Genomic DNA, 19,022 nt, shown 5'->3' on the forward strand with positions numbered 1-19,022 from the left:
GTTGTCTCATTTGTAAATCCACTAGAAACATCTTTGGTCGTTGATAACACCATGCCGCAGCATTTTCGTTGCCCGAACGGGTACTCACGTACACCCAAGTGCAGACAATTCGTCCAAGCGTGGTCAGAGAGGATTCTTTGTCGCGATACCACTTCAGACAGAATTTACGCGGAGTCGATATAACGTCGCGATGTGATGAACTCTGGAGGAAGTCGCTGACTTCTCTCAAAAACCAATATTGTATCACGTTCTTCAAAATCGTCGAAATCAGAGTCGAAAATAATAGCCCCCAGCCGGCCTGATGCGTAAAATAAGGAGTGCGATACACGGAAATGTGAAGCGGCAGCACAGAAATGCGCTTCTCCAAGGCTAATACCATTTCTGACCGATGCAGGACTTACTGCCTTTTTGCAGCGATGTGACATCCTGTCGGTTTTTCTGCATGGATTTGACTTGAAGATTCTCAGCAACAAGAAGACCATCTCTAATCTGCAGCAAAAAAAAACAGACAACGTGTTAAGCTTATTCGCAGGCGAGCTTCCCAGCACCAGCAACATCTTGACTGTGAAGGCGGAGAGCGCCATGAAATTCCATACCACAGTGTAAAAGTGTTGAGTAGAGGGGGTTCCTTCCTTGACGTCCACGCCGACAACTGTTTGAACGCCGCCTTTGCTTCGCTTTAGCGTGAACGTAGCCACTCGGGAAACCACGGCGCGGCCAACCTGGTTGTAGACGAATTCTGAGCCGAAGTGGTACTCGTACATAGCCTAAAACAAAGCAGTAACATAGGCCCTGAGGATTCGAGATTGTGACAGAAACGCAAGTTCACAACACGCTGATCGTCGTGCATTGGTTCTGTCTTCCGTCACGCGGGCACAGAAGCTTGCGCTACGTTTTCGCCAGCGTACCTCAATATCCTCAAAGAGCCGATATATGATGTTCTGGTTCCGCACTGTCAGGCCTTTCTCGTGAACCACCTGCACCACCGAAAAACGTCGCGCACACCCGCTATGCAAACTGTTCAAGCAGCAGCAACGGCCCGTCCAACCGTCACAACAATGTGTCACAACTGAGTCACCCGAGCCGCCGACCGCATCGTAGCTCACCTGGTCGATGTTGTCCAAAGTAGACACGCCAAATCCGAGGATGAAGGAATTCGTCAGTGACGCCTTGTTCACGTCTGAAAGACTGATGGGCCCCACTCCGCAGTGAAGCACGCACAACGGCAGCCACCTGGAGACCAGAGAGCGTTCACTTTCATCAAGTGCTTCTGACGGCTGCTCTTCCGATTCCACTTCCTCAGTCAAGTCGACGGCCCTGCGCTGATCTGCCAACGCACGCAGCCTATCGGCAGCAGCGGTTTTCAAAGCTCCTCTGACTGCGTCAGGCAGGCGTTCTGCCGTCTTAACAGTTTCGTTAAAGGTGTCGATCCACTGCAGGATTGCTTCCAAGCTGCCCTGGTCAGCTGCTTTGATGACAAAGCCAATCTGCGGAATGCCCTCGACGACAGCGTGCCTGGTAGTGATCAAGTCTTCCATATCATCCTCTTCGGCGTCCTCATCTTCGTCCTGAAAACAATGCAGTATCGCGGACGTTCGTTCATAGAGCCACGATGACGCAAAACACTGCACCCAGTTTCTCGATGAAGCCGCGATGAATCTGGGGACTCCGATCTCGTGAGCGAAGCAGCCACCTACTGTTTCGCCACCTGTTTTGACGTCTTGGACAGCCTGTTTGTACTTCAGCAGTTTTCGCTGCTTTCTTCTAAGGGTCGAGGCTGTTTTCAAAGCCAGATCCTCAACAGCGAACTTTGTGGCTTCTGCAGTGCTTGCTGCAGCCCGCCGCATTTGTCTTCTCTGCAAACGCATGATAAAACGCCATCAGACTCAGAATACTACTCAGCGCTGAGAAAAAACAGCCCGCCAAGCCGGGCTGGCAGTCACGAATAGGGGAGAGAAGCCCGGCATCCTCGAGCATCTCCGCTAGCACTGGTCGCATTAAAAAAATCCTTTCGGCAGCTGAATTCCAGGTGCACCGACCGGTGCGTGTTCACGTAGGTCTGTACCGCAGGGACGCCAAGGAGAAGCATGTGGCTGCGCTTCTTCTCGTACAACGTAAGCTGCTGTCTGTCTTACCAGATCCAGCCTCTCAACCATTCCAGCCAACTTGGCCGCTTGCTGCGCACTTGTAGCCTGGACTAATGCTTGGCCAGCCGACGCCTGCAAGTCGCCAAGGCCCGTAATCTCTACTGCCTCATTCGGGCCCGCCATTGTGAGCTCGACCTGTTCACCGCTTCGCCAGATCTTCTTGACTCGCCCAGCGTTGCGACCAATTACCACCCATTTCCCAGGTTCGAGCCAGCCACTCCGTACAATCACCTGCATCCGCATGAAAAGTAGGTCGACGCCTATGCAAAATGTGTGTCTGTTGCGTACGGGCACCTACGTTGGAATACGTTTGATTGCGCAAGGGTCCTTATGTGAGCTTGCACAGTAAGCTCTCGGCAGCGATGTCTCCCTCAACAGATATAACTGGATGGGCACTTGTGTGTGAAGAGCCCTATTGCTATAGGAAATGTACAGCGTGGCAAGCGGATTGACCACACTGCAATTGCAATTCTGGCTGAGCCGTACACCGGAGACGTCCTGCATCGAGAAAACACCGGAAGGTAGACAAGCTGCATGGCGTGCTGCATCAAGTGCTTACCTGAATGCATCTCCCTTTCTGTTTGTCTACGCGGGATTCGAGCACGTAGCCTCTAGCTGACCGGGCATTGGTGGGGCCGCTACCTTGTGTAGGAGGACCCCGCCCATACAAGTGCGGCATGTCTTCTTGTAAGAGAGTGAGAGCTGCCTCAAGCTGGTCCAAGCCTTCTCCTGACTTGGCGCTGATGGGGATGAACTGCAGACACGCGTGCCGAGCGCAAGACAGAGACTCGACAAGCGTGAAGGTAGACCCAACACCGCTGCACATGTGGAAACACAACCAAGAGATGCAGGGAAGCACTCACGTGGACAAAAGATAAAGTAACACAAGGGTGGAGCCGTTATTTTCTGTAGATGTAAACTGTATTAAACGTGAGATAACCCGACGAGCTCTCGCCCGTGTGAACCCCGACACAGCTCCCAAAGGCAGCAGAATGAACGGCACACAGCGAAGATGCAGCCCACTCCTTGAAAAAGAGGGAAGTTGAAGCATCTCTAGTCTACGGGTCCCGCTGAAGAATGTGATGAAGTGAACACGCTCCGAGGCTCCTACCGGAACGTCTCCTCCAGCGTCGTCACTGAGGACACCTAGATCTGCAAACTGCTGTTTCACTCTGTGGCACAGACACGCAAGAAAACAGCAGGCTGACACATCTGATCGCCATCGGAATGGAACAGTCACCCCTGGTTGCCCCGTCTTGAAAAAGTCCCGCACAGGCGGTCATCCGCCTGTTTCTGTGGCAGGCTTGAACCTGAAAGCTATCGCGTCCTCAGCTGAAGAGGCAAACTGACGAGGCCCCAGAGCGAAAACCAGGTGGATCTCTTGGCCCTCCATAGCAACCGTTTTGACTGTACCTGCGACTTACCTCTCCGGGTCAGCACCCTGCTTGTCCATCTTGTTCATCGCCACAATCCACGGCGTGCCAGCTTTTCGAATAATTTCCAGGCACTCCAGTGTCTGCGCCTTTACACCCTCATCAGCTGCGACGACGAGAACGCACAGATCCGTTGCAGCTGCTCCCCGCTTCCTCATGGAAGCGAAAGCTGCATGACCTGGCGTATCGATAAATGTCAGTCGCTGGTTCTGAGAGGGCAGGAGAAGGCTGCCTGAAGAAACGGCCTGAGTAATGCCTCCGGCCTCGGACTCCGCCACATGGGTGCTGACGGCAACGAAAACCAGGAAATAGCAGGCAGGCAGACAGACAGCCGCACATATGTAAATGTTTTCAACGCACGAAACAACAGTCCAGATAACCCTGGGGGGAATTTCGTCGGTGTTTCGTCTGTTGTGGGTCTCGCTCACGTCCCGCCATTGACCTGAGAAGACCTAAAATGACGTGCGCCAGCGCCCTGGTTCTCACTGTCGGCACCTCCTCACCTTCGAAGCTTATCTAGAAGTGTAGTTTTCCCATGGTCGACGTGCCCAAGAACAGCTACAACAGCAGGAGCTCTGTAGTCTCCTCGTTCTTCATGCGCTTCGCCGCGCGTCAGGCGTAGGCAGTGAAGCTTTCCTAGCTCGTCGCTGAGGAATTCCGCTTCGTCTTCATCGAGTCTCGTGGTCAGCGTCACTGTTCCTCTTCCGGGCGTTCCCTCGAGAAGCAACGCGGCGACTCCTAGGACTTCTGCATCAGGGACATTTAGGTGCCGCGCCAAGGTTTCAATTGTCAAGTCGTTGACGTGAAGGGCGTGTTTCTCCTGGCCTTCCCTTGGAGACCGCTGTGTTTCGCCTTGTTTCTTCTTGCTCTCCAGTTTTCTTGTGCGGGTTTGCCGCTCCACCCAGCTCAACGCAGACGTGCCTTGGAGCTGCTCCGTGGACGCCTCTGCTAGCCAGACCGCAGAGGCATCATCAGGCGACGACACTCCGGAGGGCGTGCCAGAGCGCGACCAGTGCTGAGAGGCTGTTGTTTCGCTTGAAGCCTCTGAAAAGGATTCGAGGTCTGCAAGGCGTCTCTCCTCTTGCTGACGCTGCATGGACTGAAGCAGCAACGCAGTCGTGTCGGCCTGTTTTCTTTCCGGAGGGGTAGTGCTCTGTTGTTGGGCTGCATCCTCTTCCATCTCCTTTTCTTTCGCCAGCGCCAGGTTCTTCTCTTGTGCGGAAGGCTCTTCCAAGGCCTTCGCCTCCGGCGGCCTGGACCCCTTTTTCGTTGGCTGGGCTTTCCCAGTCCTCTCTCCCGCCATCCGCCTCTCCTGCGACGGGCGACGCGACACTCCTGCAAACGGATCCCACAGCGAAATCGAGGATCCGTCATCCAACGTGCACACGTTCTCCCGCTTCAAGGCATGCATGACGCAGTTCAATGTATAAATATCCCTACGAAGTACATTGAGGAACCGAGGGACGCTGAAGAAGGCTTTGACCGCGATCGGCTCCACCTGGCCCGGAAGCAGAACGGGAGGCAACCGCCCGACGACGTCGAAGTGAACCAGCAAGGCCTCCATTCGCGTCGCTGGCTCTTGCAGTGACAGGTGCAAGTGTGGAGGCGCCTGGGGAAGCGATATGGACGAACTGCCGCTGGGCAACGCCGACGAGGGCGTGGAAGGCGGAGAACTCGAGGCTGGCGCCTCCGAAAGTTCTGCGGCCTTCGATGAGGCCGAATTCGCGTTGTCTGGGGTGTCCTTCAAGCGGGACTTTGAGCTGGGTTGACTGCCTTCGCCTTCTGCGAGAGAGCCGCTGGAAGCTGTTGCCTGGCTCATCCTCGGATCGTCTATGATGCCACCTGCTTCTCTGACGACAACCAGGCAGCGGTCTTTCCCGAAGCGCGTGTCATGGGCAAAGAACTGTATCATCCGCGTAGCCGCTGAAAAAACTTGCTCCCAGCTCGTCACTGCCGGTCTCACATGCGTCACCACCTTGTTGACTTCCGACTGCAGCATGGAGACTTCGACGTTGAGGCTCATCAGAATAAGCCCGAGTGCCCTCTTGCTCTCCTCGACGCAGCTGAGGCCGCGACCGCCTCGATAAAATTTGGTCACCTCCTTGACTGCGTGGATCTCTCCGTACAGCTGCTTGAGCCAGCGAATGTCCGGCGCGCGGGGGTCCCACATGAGGCCGCCCAGTGGCGAGAGCGGGCTGGCGGACGCAGGAGCCTGTGGAGCGCCAAGCGGCGGAGGTCGAACAGCGAAGGGGAAGCGGCCACCTGGGCCTGTCCCAGTATGCGGCGCCGCCCTCCACGCGCTGTTTACAGGCGTCGGGCGCGGCTCTCCGCCCCACTGTCCAGGCTTAGCAGGGCCACCTGCAAATTCGTCTCCCGGTCGCTGGAGCCCTGCGGAGGCAGGACAAGCCGTCAGCCGCAAATCTGGAGCCGCTGCGCCCCACCGGGAGCCCGGGGGGGCTGCCAGCGGAAAGACGGGAGTGTCTGGCGTCGAAGGGTAAGGTCCCCAAGCACTCCGTTGCACACGGGCAGTCTGTCCATCGAGCGAGACTGTGGGAAATGCAAGGTCGTTCCAGGCCTGCCTCCCTCCCTCGTTAGCCGAAAACGACTCTGACGGCTCCACATGACCCAGAACCTTCGCCAGGACGCCCGATGATTTCCCCTCCGCGCGGGGCTCTCCATTCCGCGTCCCTGGTGTCGCCCCGTGCCGCGCAGCATCGAACCGCGCTCTTTCGTCTTCCAACTGGTTCTGCACCTTCTCGGGCGGTGGCGGGACCCTCAAAGCAAGGTGCTTCTGCTGCTCCATCAGATGAGCCCGGAAAGCCGCTTCCTCGACGAAAAACGCCTTCTTCGCAGCATAGGCTCGCGCCTCCGCTGCCGCTGCAGCGGCGGCCCTTTCATTCGCCAGGTCCATCGCCTCCGAGGGCGACAGCGTCGCGGGTGCCGAGGACACGCGCCTCCGCGCGAGCGGGGCGTGCCCGCCTACCCCGGCTGTTCCAGAGGAGGCCTCCCTTGGGTCTTGGCCTGCGGCAGCCTCAGTGCCGTACTCTGAGAGGCATCCTGGCGAGCCGCTGATCTGATTCGACGCCGGAAGCAGCGGGGCGTGAACAGCAGAGATATCATCTTCTGTGCCGCTTTCGCTCGAACGGCCGAGCGCGCTTGACTCCGCAGGCTCAGCCTGAACCGAAAGCGTCAAGGCCTCGGCTGCAGCAGCGGCTGCCGCCTGGCGGGCCTTCACGGCTTCTTGCTTCGCAGCTGCGGCCGCTGCGTGAAAGGAACCGAGCCGCTGCCGCGCGGCGGCTAGGAATGCTGGCGCAAGAGACGCGCCCTGTGCAGAAAAGACGAGAAAGAGAAAAAAGGACATACAGAGGCGTGGAGACACACGCACACGACGAGCATGCGGTGTCAGTTTCGGCCACAAGAACTGGAGTAAGTAAGAGGAACACAGTCGGAGAAAAACCGAGAAGCCGGGCTCTGGCACCCCACCGTGACGAGACAGGCGCAGCATCCAGCCTCCTCCTGACGCCCGGGAGGTGAGACCTCGCGAACAGGCTAAAGTCACGGCGGCATTCGCAGACCCGGCTGGAGTGATGGAAAGCAGACTCTCGCCTTGCAGCAGGCAGGCAAGACGGCAACCGCGCAGTGTGTGTCGGTACCTGCGTCGACAAGCCTACAGCCTCCGCGGCATGCATGCAAGACGCAATACAGCACATCAGCGAAGCTCAATTTCCGCGCAACAAGTCTTCCCCCATTCGTGCACTCACACTTACCGGCAGACCGGGAATGCCTGCTGTTGTGGCCGCTTCCTGCTGGCTGTTCCAGCATCCCTCCTGTTGAGACAGCGACGACCGCCGAATCCACTCATCCAGAGACGGCAGCGGGGACGAGAGCGCCTCCGCAACGTCGGACTTCGGGGCAGCTTCATATAGAATCTGACCCGGCTTTAGGCGCAGTGCAGCTGGTAAGAGCAGGCCGCCGTTGTCTGCTCCTTCTGTCACCTGCTCGTTTTGGATCTCCCTCGTAGACTTCCTCTCGTCGTCGCGGCCTGAAGCCCCCTGGATCGCATCGTCTGAGGCGAGAGGCTCTCCTCCTTTCTTGTGCGTTTCGGATGCTTCAAGCCGCTCTTCAACGCCGCTCACACTCTCGTCTGGCGCAAGCTGCGTCTCTGCTGAGCCGGCGGAAGGAGCCGTCTCGTCCAGCGCAGGCGCAGGAGGTGCCTCAGCGGCGGCTTGTGCGCCAGTCTCCCGACTGACGCTCTGTTTCACTTCTGAGTCGGTTGCCCTGAGGCCGCCGCGCAAGCTCAGTTCAGACATCTCCTTACCGCTGTGCTCGTAGTCCGCACCTTCAGATGCGTTTGCGTCGCTGGAAATCGCGCCTTGAAGTGCTGTTGCGGTTTTCGCTCCCACTCGCTCATGTTCGAGAGCGCCGGCATTCGCTGCGTTCTCCTCTGCACTCAGCCGCCCTTCACGTGTCTCCTTTTCCGCAGCATCTGTTTCCTCAGCGGTTGTGCGAGGCGCCTCGCCCGCAGCCGTGTGCCTCATCGCCACGCCTCCAGATTGCTCGCCGCCTGCGCGACGGACTTCCCCGTCTCCGTCTTTCGTTGGCGCGTCCCCGGCCTTCGTCTTCAAAGTCGCCTGGCTCAGGTCAGCTTGACCGAGTTTCTTCGCCTCGACTGTCTCACTCGCCTCGCCTTCTTGGCGTCTCGGGCGGTTCCTCGCCGCCCTATGCGCGGCCGCGAGGGCCAAGACGATCTGCTGCGTCTCTAACTCGCGCACGCTGTCCAGTTCGAGTCTCCCGCCGGGGTCCGCCGCCCCGCCCGCTTGCCTCAAGAGCCGGCAGCGAATTTCGCGGAAAGTCCGACTGGGCGGCCTCGCCCACTGCTGCAGGTGCTGAGCAGCCCGCAGCGCCGCAGCGCGTTCAGCCTCCTCGGCGCGCCGCGCGGCCGCCAGACGAGCTTCTTCGAGCAACGCCGTAACCCGCTCCTTCTGAGCATCTGACTGCTCGTGCTCGTCCTGGCTCTCCGCCGCAGCGCGTCCCTGTGGACTCCCCGCACGCGCCACCGGAGAAGTGGAAATGACACGGCGCCACGCCGCTGCGAGCGCGCGGAACGCAGACGCCACACACGAGAGCCAGGCAGCCCAGGCGTGGGAGAGCGCGGAAAACCAGAGAGGAAACAGAGCTGAGAAAGAAACTGCAAAGGACGGAAAACGAGCAGAGGCAGGACCAGCAGGCGCCTCCCATGGCTCGCGACAGTCCGACGAGGACGGTGTGGCGGAGTTCGAGGAAGCAGCCGACAGAGAAGACGGACACGCAGAGGATCGAGGCGCGTGAGAGCCAGAAAGAAGAGAAGGCTGTTCTGTGCTCACTCGTGAGGGGGAGGCTGTCTCGGCTGCTGCGGGCGCCTCGACGCCCGTCGCCGCCGCAGGTCTGGAGCAAAGGGACTTGACCGAACGGACAGAGCGGCGCGTGCGAGTCCACCAAGAACTTCTCTGCAGTTCCGTTTCTTCCGCGCCATGCACGTGTGAAGACGAGGACGACGCTGCAGAAGGCTCTCGGCCGTGACGCAGCCGAAAGCCTCTCGGAGAAGGCACAGAGTCTGCGGCAGGAGCCAAAGCGGGACCGGGACGCGACGACGCAAGCTGTGAGCCGACAGAGGATCCTGTGGAAGGTGCCGCAGGTGGGGCCTGAGAGAATGAGAAGACAGAAAGGAATGCCCTCCACCGTCGCGCAGCCACGCTTGTCAAACTCTTGGGGCGCGCTTTTCCCTCGCCTTCCTCTCCGCTGCTTTCAGCTCCTATTCCATTCTTGTCTCGGTCCCCCCCCGCGTTCTGGGCAACGCCCTCGCAGCCTCGCCGCAGGCTCTCAGCCTGTTCACTTGGCGCGCGCCTTCCTGCATGCGTCGTCGCGTTCACAGCGTCCGAGAAATCTGCGTGCGCCTGCGGCGGCGCCTGCGGCGCCGCCTGCGGCGCCGCCTTCCCCGCGGCTCTGCGGGCGCCTCTGCGAGGCGCATCGAGAGCTCCTGCGCCGAAAGCGGGCGAAGCGCCGCTCTCCGCGTCGGAGTCTCCACGTCGAGACTCCCACGCCCTGGCGCTCTGCATCGCCCGCTCTCGCTCGAGCCTCCGCCACTCCCACTCTGCATGCGAGGAGACGATCCGCGGTCTCTGCAGAGACCGGGGCCGTGCCACCACGGGCGAAGGAAGCAGGGCGGCGGAGGCGGTGGCTGAGGAGGAGGACGCGGACGCGAACGCCGGCGGCGTCACGGCGCGATGGGCGGCGGCGGCGGCAGGCGCGCGTCGATGAAGGGAGGACGCGTGAGACGGAGAGCGCCCAGAGAGAGACGGAGGCACAGCTGCGCCAGGAGGGGAAGGGAGCGAAGAGGGGGAGACCGGTCGCGACGGGTGCGCTTGACGATGGCCGTTTGCAGTCCCGGCATGCGCATTCACAGACTCAGAGGCTTTTTCTGAACGACCTGCGCGCACGCGTGCCGAGAGAAAGTGAGCAGACGGACTCGGAGGCGCGGACGAAGGAAACGATGGCGAGCTGGCAGAGGTAGCCAGTGACGGCGAAGAGGACACTGGGGCGAGCGAGGCGCGGGAAGACTTCCTGGCAGCGGACCCCGACACAATCGCTGCAACAGACGCGGCGGCGGCGCGTTCGGGGTCTCGAGAGTGCGCAGCAGTCGGAGGCGCCAGAGGAAACAGAGAGGCTGACGACGGAAACAAGGCGTCGCGGGCGGCGGAGGGCGACACGCGCGGTGAAGACAACGACTGCGAAGCAGAATGGGAAAGAAAACCTGACGACATGTGCGTGGAGGCCCCCTTGACTCTGAGTGACAAAGACGACGAAAGAAAGCGACAGATAAACGACTGTGCAAGGGAAGTGCATACAGCTGCCCGGCGCGAGGGTGAAGTCGAGGCAGCTGAGAAGAGAGTCATGGGGCGCGGCATCCCAGACAGCGGCGAGCCCGGTGTCCCTGGAGGGTTGATGGCGTGACGCCCCCCTGCGCACGGTGGAGAGGGGGGCAGGACAACTGGAGAAGGCGCATCCTCCGTCGCACGCAGCGAAGAGGAGGAAGAGGCAGCGGGCGCGGCACGCGCTTGCACGCCGGAGGAAATAGGAGAAGAAAAGACAGAGGCGAGGGGAGGGCAACGACGAGCAGAAGGAGAAGATGGATACGACGCAGGATTGGGTGAAAAGGGGAAAAGACCACGCCCTCTTGCCTCCCAGGCGCGTGGAAGAGCAGACGCTGCCCGCCTAAGTAAGGGCGCGCCAGGGCACCGCCCTGTCAGCATCTTGAGGACGCCGAGGAAGAAGACCCGAGTGAGTTTCCATACATGCTCGGCATCAGAGCAGGACGCATCTCTCCCTGCTTGTTGTACGACGCTCATGTGTATAGAAGACCGAAAACAGGCACTTTGAAGCACATGTCAAATGCATGTACTTACAGCGCTCGCTGCGCCGCATATTGTGGGCGGCCATGCGCTGACTGCGAAGCTCCCAACAGGAATCCACCGATTCGAGGCGTTCGACGCCAACGTCAACATCCGCAGCTACCAAGTGGGGACGCAAAACACAGAGAGAAGAGACAGTAGAAAAGGAGGCGCCACGCGAAGCAGGAGTTGAGCGCGAGATAACGCGTAGTGCTGCTGCTCTGCTCGCGCATGTGCGGTCGTTGTCCCGCCCATGGGAGGAGGGAAGCCCCGCGCACAGCAACTCTCCCGAACCCTTTGTGAAACAAAACACGAAAAAAGTAGACGAAGGAGTATCATCCTCGCGAGTGATACGCATCGCGGCGAAATCTTCCTTTACCAAGCATCGCATGCAGCGGGGCACAACCGGCATTTTGTCGGCGTGCATGCACCGCTCAAGGGAGGCTTCTACCCTGCGCGAAAGCGCGAGCCAGGATGCCAGACAAGTGACCAAATCCAAATGGGTGAACAGGAAACAAATTCATGTGCTGTTCAGTCCTGCTTTTTCTGGGGCCTACAGCTGTCGCTATGGCCGCGTAGACGTCTCTCAAGGTGAAGAAGGATGCGAAGCTAACTCGATGAACCAGCTTGGACAGAGTATATATATATATATATATATATATATATATATATATATATTACTTCGTGTATCAGTACATATGTAGCCGGTGTGAACACTACGGATGCATGAATTGCTATATCTGATCTCGCTGTTAGAAATGAAAATGCAGCATCTCCATGTACTGAAAAGGTACGCCTGTTCGCTAAAACCATACGTCTACACTAGGAACAAGTAAACGTGTACCTTGGGTACCGTCTACACGCATGCAAATGGCCTACAGAGCAAGGGCACACACCCGCGTCGTCAGCCGGCTACGCGCCTCTAGATCGTCCCGCCGGTTAACCTGCATCAGAGATGTGTGGGGTGGCGTCGACGGGTGTCTCCGGCACCTTTCCGCCTTGCGGATCCTCCCCTCGCGGAGTCGGGCGAGAAGTTCGAAGTGAGCGTCAAGCTACTCGCACGGCTTCCGGTTGTCGGGCTGCACTCCCGCGCCACAGCCCAGCGCCGGATCGCAGGGCTGCTTCACGTTCGTGTCCCGTGGATAGACAGCACCCGATGTAACTGTAGCGCACGCCTGCTTTGAATTGGCCTTCGTGATGCCTTCCCCGCGCTGAGTGGGCGCCCGCGTTTCACCGACGCCATCCCGCGGCCGAGCCTCGATGAGGCGCTGCGAAGTCTTCCAGACGCTAAGGGCTTCGCGACAGAGTCTTGCTTGCAGCGCAGGCCCCTGCGGACATTCAGACGCTCCGCATGTCCTGCTGATCAGACTAGCCTATGAGTAGCAGTTTTCTCTCGCTGTTAAGGTGAGTGGAAACGACCCAGTTGTTTAAGACTGCAGCACACCACCACTCAGCTGGACTGCCTACTACAGCTAGAAGTGTTACATCTAGTCATCCGGGAGAAAAAAGAGGCACCAAAGCCACACACCCAGCGTGTGTGCCCTTCGCGAAGACCTGCTGCGCGGGTCCTATCTTTCGCTGACACAACCCGGAAACCGCCAAGCGCGATCCGGTTGCTTCTGCGTGTGCAGAAGTTCCACTTTCCAGAAATCAGCTCACGGGGTTCTTCAGAAACTCACGGCGGCTGCCCCCAATAGTAAAAGCCCGAATGAAATAGAGATCCGGTAGCCACACGGAAACGCGCCGCCGTCAAAAGGAAAGGGCTTCTCCTGTCAGAAACTCGACAGGCGGTATACATCCAAAACCAAATATGAAGGGAAACAAACAGAGGTGCATGTCACACTGTTTCTCACTGTGCACTGAGAGTGAATTCATTCTTCCTGAGGATTGGGCCGGCGCCTTCTCCGCTGTCCCACGCAATCTTCCCTAAGGCCACACGAAAAAGAAGAACGCAGCTAGAGTTGTCAAGCTTCGAGGCGAAAACCAACTTCACTTCCTCAACGTAGAGAGCCTGTCGATCTTTGTCCACGCTGGGCGTAGCCTCTAGCTCTACGGGGCCTCATCCCTCGCGGCCCTCTTCGCGACTAGCGCCAGCACATCTCGGCAGACTGCGTCGATCTGCTCCAAATTCATGCCCGATACTCTGCGCGTGTGAATGCTCTTAAAAGCCGCGACGACCCTGCAAAACACGCCGCACGCCAGCCCCGTCAAACACCATCAGCGGCGCGCGTCCCAGCGGTGCCATCTGGACGGAAAACAGAGAACCCTGGAAGCATTTTTTCCGGCAGAGCGGCACCGCAGTGAGCACAGCAGAACGCGACCCCCAAGGTACCCGTCCAGGCGCCCCTGCGGCGTCCGCTAACCGGCCAGGTAGATGCGGAGTCTCGACACGAAGGAGAGTACCGCCACAAGCAGGCCAGAGCCCTGGCGCAGATTATGAAACATCTTCGTCAGCTACCTCGCGGGACCCTGACGGCGAACGCGAAGGTGGCTTCTCTTCCGTGGCACGCGACATGCAACTCTCTGATGCGTTCACCTTGAGTTCAGTCTGGTCTCCTCTCCTCCTGGCCGCGGCGCGAAGCAGTTTGCAGAGATATTTACGTGTCGGTATATGGCCGAACCCACTAAGGATTCTCACTACGTTCACAGCAGCTTACGATTCGGCGATATCGTCTCCACACGTTTCGCTGGCGTTGTCCTCGAGCTTCGCCCAGAAGCAATCTGCTTCCTCCAGCTCGCGTCGGAGGCAGCACACCACTCTGCGCCGTGTCTCCGCGTCCGCGAGTGTTTCAGTCAGCTCCGCAGTCGCCGCATTCCGATATTCTGACGAACGGAGAACGGGCGCACTTGTACCAGACGGCAAAGAGGACGAAACGCTTTCCGCGTGACTCGGGATGTCCATGGTGCCCCTGACGTCCGGCGCGGCGGCGAAGAGACCGTGGACGGGGAAGCAGGCAGAGTGGAAGGAGGCGTGGAGAGGAGACTCACAGGAAGAAGACTGGAGAAAGTCAGCACAGCGACGACCGAGGCAAAAGAAGAGCAACCGAGGGAACAAAAGACCGGGTGGACGCACACGCACGCCAGGAGCACCGCGAAGCCACGCGACCGGTGGCAGGCAGCGAGGGGAGAAAGAAAATGGGAAGAAAGGAGGGTACGGGAAGATCTCGTGCCGGCGGCAAAAAGGGAGGGCGCAGCGAAGAACGAATCACACACCAGAGGATGCGCCGCACAACACGCACGGATTTGAATGGGCAAGACCTCCAAGGAACTACTACACGACTGAATATGGATCAGGCCAGAAAGCGCGTGAGCTGGCAAGCAAGCAACTGAGAGAACGAACGCGCCGGCGACCGCAGCAGTATGATTCAGGCTTGCGGCTTTGCCGTATGTGTCAGGAGGGGTTTCGCGATTTACGTGAGACAAGGAATACGACCCAAAGACGCGAGGATGGAGAGTGCACAAAGACTCAAGTACGAAGGGATAAAGAAAACGAGTGCGACGAAGAAAGAGGGTCGTATAATGAGGATAAAGTCGCCACTACTACGGCGGGATCGACCCTCGCGCTTCGTCGTGTCTGCTGACACGGAGGGAAGCTACAGAACACACGAACTGCCGAGTTTGCAACGTCCAACGAGGGCACATGAAAAACGTCAGTACCTATGGTGGGCTTCGTGAAGTGACGAGTTCACATGGAGTCGCTTCTCAAATTGCATGGGCCTCGTAATGCCGTGCATACGCGCAGGTGATCTGCGATCAGGCCCCTACAGTGGCCTCGTAAGTTCGAAACACAATTACCGCCGTACACTTTTGTGAAGGTCTCTAGGAGGGGAAGCGAAAGTCGCTGGTCGACTTCATCATAGAGTTTGAGAGAGGGAAACAGCGAGACGCTCTGTCTTGGTGTGATTTTCTGTCACTTGTCGCTACGGTAGAAGAGGCGCGAAAGAATGCATGCGCATGAGAAAAAGCGAAAGGCAACTGTTCGCGGGTTGCGTCTCCACACGCTTGGTCCCAGGCGTCCAACGAGGCTCATGCGGTTTGCTTTTTCCGCGATTGATTTCTTCGTAGTAGATCCTCATATTTGTGCATTCTCCGTGCCAATTCGATAGAAAAGTGGCTTTTTTGCGACATCCCCTCCCCTTTGTTGATGCGGAGGTGGGGTTTCATCCAAGGAGTGTTATGGTGTCCTCGACATCCCTCTCTCCCGCTTTTTCCCATCTTGGCCCTAGTCTCGCCTTGACATTGTGGTAAACAGCAATTTTTAGCAACGTTTCGGTTAGGCGCCTCCGGTAAACAGAGATTCTGGCTTTTACGTGTGTTTGCTCGGCCGTTTTTTCCCTGCAAAGATGTCGCGTCCGCACCAAGACTGGGAACCAGTCAGCTGGAACAAGAGCGGCCAGAGGCAGAAGGGCGTCACGAAGGACCAGGAAATCAACCAGGCCCTTCGAAGAGGTGATGGAGTAGAGACAGAGAAGAAGTGTAAGTTGGGGATTCTGATGCGCACAGGCCGCCGCGTCGTCGTATGTGTTGGAACAACGTTTCGGCGCGAGCCTGCGGGCCTGGCGAGTGTATTATAGCAAGCCCGGTTTCCGTGTTACACGATCACGCAGGCTTTCGCCGTATGAGTGGAGTGACGGTCTAAAGCAGCGCGTTTGGTAGAGTGGGTCTGCATCGCCGAAGGGAATCGGGCGACGTATGTGAGGGAATCCGTATGTGCTGATGGTGTCGAGATTCCGTGTTGGATCGTGTTGACTGCTAGAATGTGCACTCGACAGTTTTGCAAAGAAAAGGAGGCGTTGGTTTATCACTGTAACAGCCGCTGAGCTACACATTGTTCCAGTGGCTCGAGGATTTCCCTGTTTTCGGCGGCGCCCGTTCTCATTCCCTCCCATGTTTTACCTTGGTGTGGTTTATCCAGTCCTCGGCGGTCAGAACAAGGCGACGAAGGGGGGTCTCTGCACCAAGTAAGCAGGGGCTGTCTACTTGTTTTTTTGTTTTTCGCCTGGCTCTGCGAGGACGTGTGGTGCATGCGCAGCCTGTTCTCGCTTGTGATTCGATGGAGGTACTTTACCGGCGCGCCGCTTACATTTTGAGGAGTACGCAGCTCCCGTATGGTGTCGCCGTATGACCACGTGGAGGTATGATTGGTATATACGCCAAATCTTTGAAGCTAGATCGGTACTATAGCCGTTCAGCTGATGGTCATGGAGACCACCCACTTATGGCTGACTTGCTTTCTTTTGTGCCGTACAAGGTGGTGAATAGTAGAATAGTGCAGTAGGGTTCGGCTTTCGAAGTCTTACTGTCCTAGCACATAGAGAAGCTGAATTGACCAAATCACAAGATGAACAATCACGTCGCAGGCCGCACGAGCGTGGGTTCAGCCTTGGTTTCTCCTTTCCACGTTGAAGCGAACGCGCTTTGAACGGAGCTTGCTTTGCCGCCTCCGGTACTTTGATGTGTTCAGTGCGCGCAAGGTCGAGGAGGACACGGGGGACTACCACGTCGAGCGTGTTTCCGCCGATTTCTCTCGTGCGCTGCAGCAAGCGCGGCAGGCGAAGAAAATGACTCAAGCGCAGCTAGCACAGGCCATCAACGAGAAGCCTTCCGTCGTCAACGATTACGAGAGCGGCAGAGTACGGCTCGCATGGGAAACCTATTTCCTAGATGCTGTTCGGCATGTGCCTCGCAATGTCTGCAAATATGCGCGCTCCGCATTAAGACGGCTGGCGGGTTCACTCAGATAGGCCTGTGGGGTTAACAAGTATATGCATGTGCACTGCGAGCCGGAGAAGCCGTCGTGTCTCGCGCGCTCGGAAAGGGGAAAACTCAGGCAGGCTTCAGAGCATAGCAGCAAGGCTAGAGTTTTTCGTCGATGTTGCGTGTGTGAGGCTGTATTCGTGTGCGAGGAGCACTCTGGTCTCCAGAGTGCGAGGAGATTGTGTTTTGAGCCACTAAGTTGAAGCTGTATGTATCTAATCTGTATACGTTTATATATGTGTGTATATATTCCTGGAGGGAGGCATGAAATGTTGACGTGGAGTTACGTGTGTTATGTCTGCAGGCCATTCCCAACGGTGCTGTCGTACAGAAGCTGAATAGAGCACTGGGTGTCAGCCTGCCCAAGGCAAAGGAGAAGAGAAAGCCCGTGGCGTAGGTCCGTCTAGTATCGCCTTTTCGCGATCGGGGTGATGAAACGCGGCTTGTCTTTTGTTCATACATTGTTGCCGTCTTCCTTCCTGTCTCGGGCAGGCTGGTTCGATGTGGACTATGGCAGACGCACTGGTGTCGCAGTAGGGGAAGCGAGAGGTGTGGAAATACTTCTGTTTGCTGTGCTGTTCGTGAACTCTACTGCCTGTGCGGTGCTCTCTTCGTTTTGGGTTGCAAACTCGGACCGCGAGTTTCGTGTGGAAGCCACTGACTTAACTATAAACGCTCCCGAGGCTAGGTTTGCAGGTGTGCAGACCAATGAAAACAGTGGGCGCAGGGGTGTCAAAGCGGGGTTGCCAGCTGAAGGGTTATCCGCTTCCGTTTATCACGTGGTCGCTCCAGTTCTGCCACTGAACCAAGCTCAATGTATTCAATGACATTTGTCCTTTCCCTTCGGTATGTGGTGGTGCCATGAGCGCCGCAGCTCTTTGCAGCACTTTACAGCACCGTATCACACGAGACGGTTTGAGCTACATAGATGGCATCGGGGTTCGTCGGCTTGGACTGACTGATGAGTATAAAACCGAGAATCTTGGCAGCCAGTGGCGTGCTCGGTAAAAGATGGTGACCACGGGGCATATAGGGTGCCGTGTGAGCACCCGGCAACAGCAAAGGGAGACAGTAGCAGAGGACACCCTCACAGCATGTCTCCCGTCGAGCACGTGCGGTTAGCCTTAGGCGCATTCGAGGTCTATTCTCCCGTCCCGCTGCGACTGGTAAGCGAAGTTAGAAAAAAGACTCAAAATGTGCGTAATGTGCGTCTGCGTTGGGGCAGGTTACTCCTTGGCACTTGTGTGGGAAATGAAGCCACGTGATGCAAGGAGCATCATAGTGTGGTCCGTGCAGGAAGCCTTGAATAAGCATTGCCCATGAGAAAATAGTTCACGGCATTGCATGTTCTTACCCTGACACTTTGACGCGGCAACTTTGACATGACACTGTGCCATCGTAGCAGAGGGGTTCCCCGATGTCTCTAACCAACTCCGCTTCAGTCCAGTGGAATTCTAGCGAGTTAGGCACGGGGCTGTCTGTCAGACACGCGGCCCCACAGTTTTTCGCACCAGTTTTCTTCCCAGTTCTGTTGAAAACGCCCCCAACTACTTCCCCTGTTTAACACCATTTGATAGAGTAGTTGGAACGAAGACGAAAATGAATACTTCAGCGAGAGAAAAAGACCTTGAAAAACAAACGACGAGGCATGATGCCATTCGAGTTGAAAACATCAGAAAAGAGAGACGTTACGCGAAGGAATGGTCCGCGCGTTGGGGGTTTCTTGTCGAAGGAGAGCATGAGGGCACAGCCCTACATGCGTTGTGCAATGGTAAACCAGGATTCCCCTTTTCCCTAACTCCACATATCTTAGTTCATCAACGCACAATAGAGCCAGCATTACTGTGAAGAGTTAAATAGTTCGGGTGCGGTCACCCCCGCTACACGCTGCCGTGATCGTTCCATGGTGCAAACCGTCTAAGCTTCGGTCGAGTTTTTTTTTGCTTCCTCATGATGTCCGGCGTCGCTGCCAGGACTGCTATTTATATTCTGGAACGACATACAAGCACCAAAATCGGCCGATCAACTCCTTCGAAACAAGAAGAATGTTAGTTTCTTCCTTCGTTGCCGTGTGCTTCTACAGTCGTTCTAGAAACTGTGTGTGAAGGGGCTCTCTCTCGGCTGCGTACTCCGCTCAGGTCAGTCCTACGAGCAAACAGAGGGACAGTTGTCTGTAAGTTATGATCCACAGCCATGATTCAGTGTAGCTTGTGGCCTCGCTAAGAATGCTGCGTGCCTATTCTTGTGATACGATGTGT

The 19,022-nt window shown here is 57.3% G+C and overlaps 3 protein-coding genes across 3 annotated transcripts; 1 reads left to right on the forward strand and 2 right to left on the reverse strand.

The window, feature by feature from the left end:
• Positions 1-164: 164 nt before the first annotated feature.
• On the reverse strand, positions 165-10,869 carry BESB_027710 (elongation factor Tu GTP binding domain-containing protein; the record flags this gene model as incomplete). The annotated part of the gene is made up of 12 exons (XM_029361445.1): positions 165-298; positions 402-489; positions 597-767; positions 909-977; positions 1,107-1,561; positions 1,694-1,856; positions 2,136-2,378; positions 2,707-2,901; positions 3,259-3,319; positions 3,572-3,865; positions 4,084-6,905; positions 7,348-10,869. 12 exons carry the CDS (start codon positions 10,867-10,869, stop codon positions 165-167), a joined length of 8,217 nt encoding a protein of 2,738 aa, XP_029215345.1.
• A 2,187-nt stretch (positions 10,870-13,056) lies between these two features.
• BESB_027720 (uncharacterized protein) lies at positions 13,057-13,909 on the reverse strand (the record flags this gene model as incomplete). Its single annotated transcript, XM_029361446.1, has 2 exons — positions 13,057-13,186; positions 13,665-13,909. 2 exons carry the CDS (start codon positions 13,907-13,909, stop codon positions 13,057-13,059), a joined length of 375 nt encoding a protein of 124 aa, XP_029215346.1.
• Positions 13,910-15,350: 1,441 nt separating this feature from the next.
• BESB_027730 (putative multiprotein bridging factor type 1 family transcriptional co-activator) lies at positions 15,351-17,161 on the forward strand (the record flags this gene model as incomplete). Its single annotated transcript, XM_029361447.1, has 4 exons — positions 15,351-15,483; positions 15,923-15,968; positions 16,472-16,640; positions 17,069-17,161. The coding sequence occupies 4 exons, from the start codon at positions 15,351-15,353 to the stop codon at positions 17,159-17,161; spliced, it is 441 nt and encodes a 146-aa protein (XP_029215347.1).
• Between the last annotated feature and the right edge of the window lie 1,861 nt (positions 17,162-19,022).

Source organism: Besnoitia besnoiti (assembly GCF_002563875.1).
Source record: "Besnoitia besnoiti strain Bb-Ger1 chromosome Unknown contig00015, whole genome shotgun sequence".
Taxonomy (NCBI): Eukaryota; Apicomplexa; class Conoidasida; order Eucoccidiorida; family Sarcocystidae; genus Besnoitia; species Besnoitia besnoiti.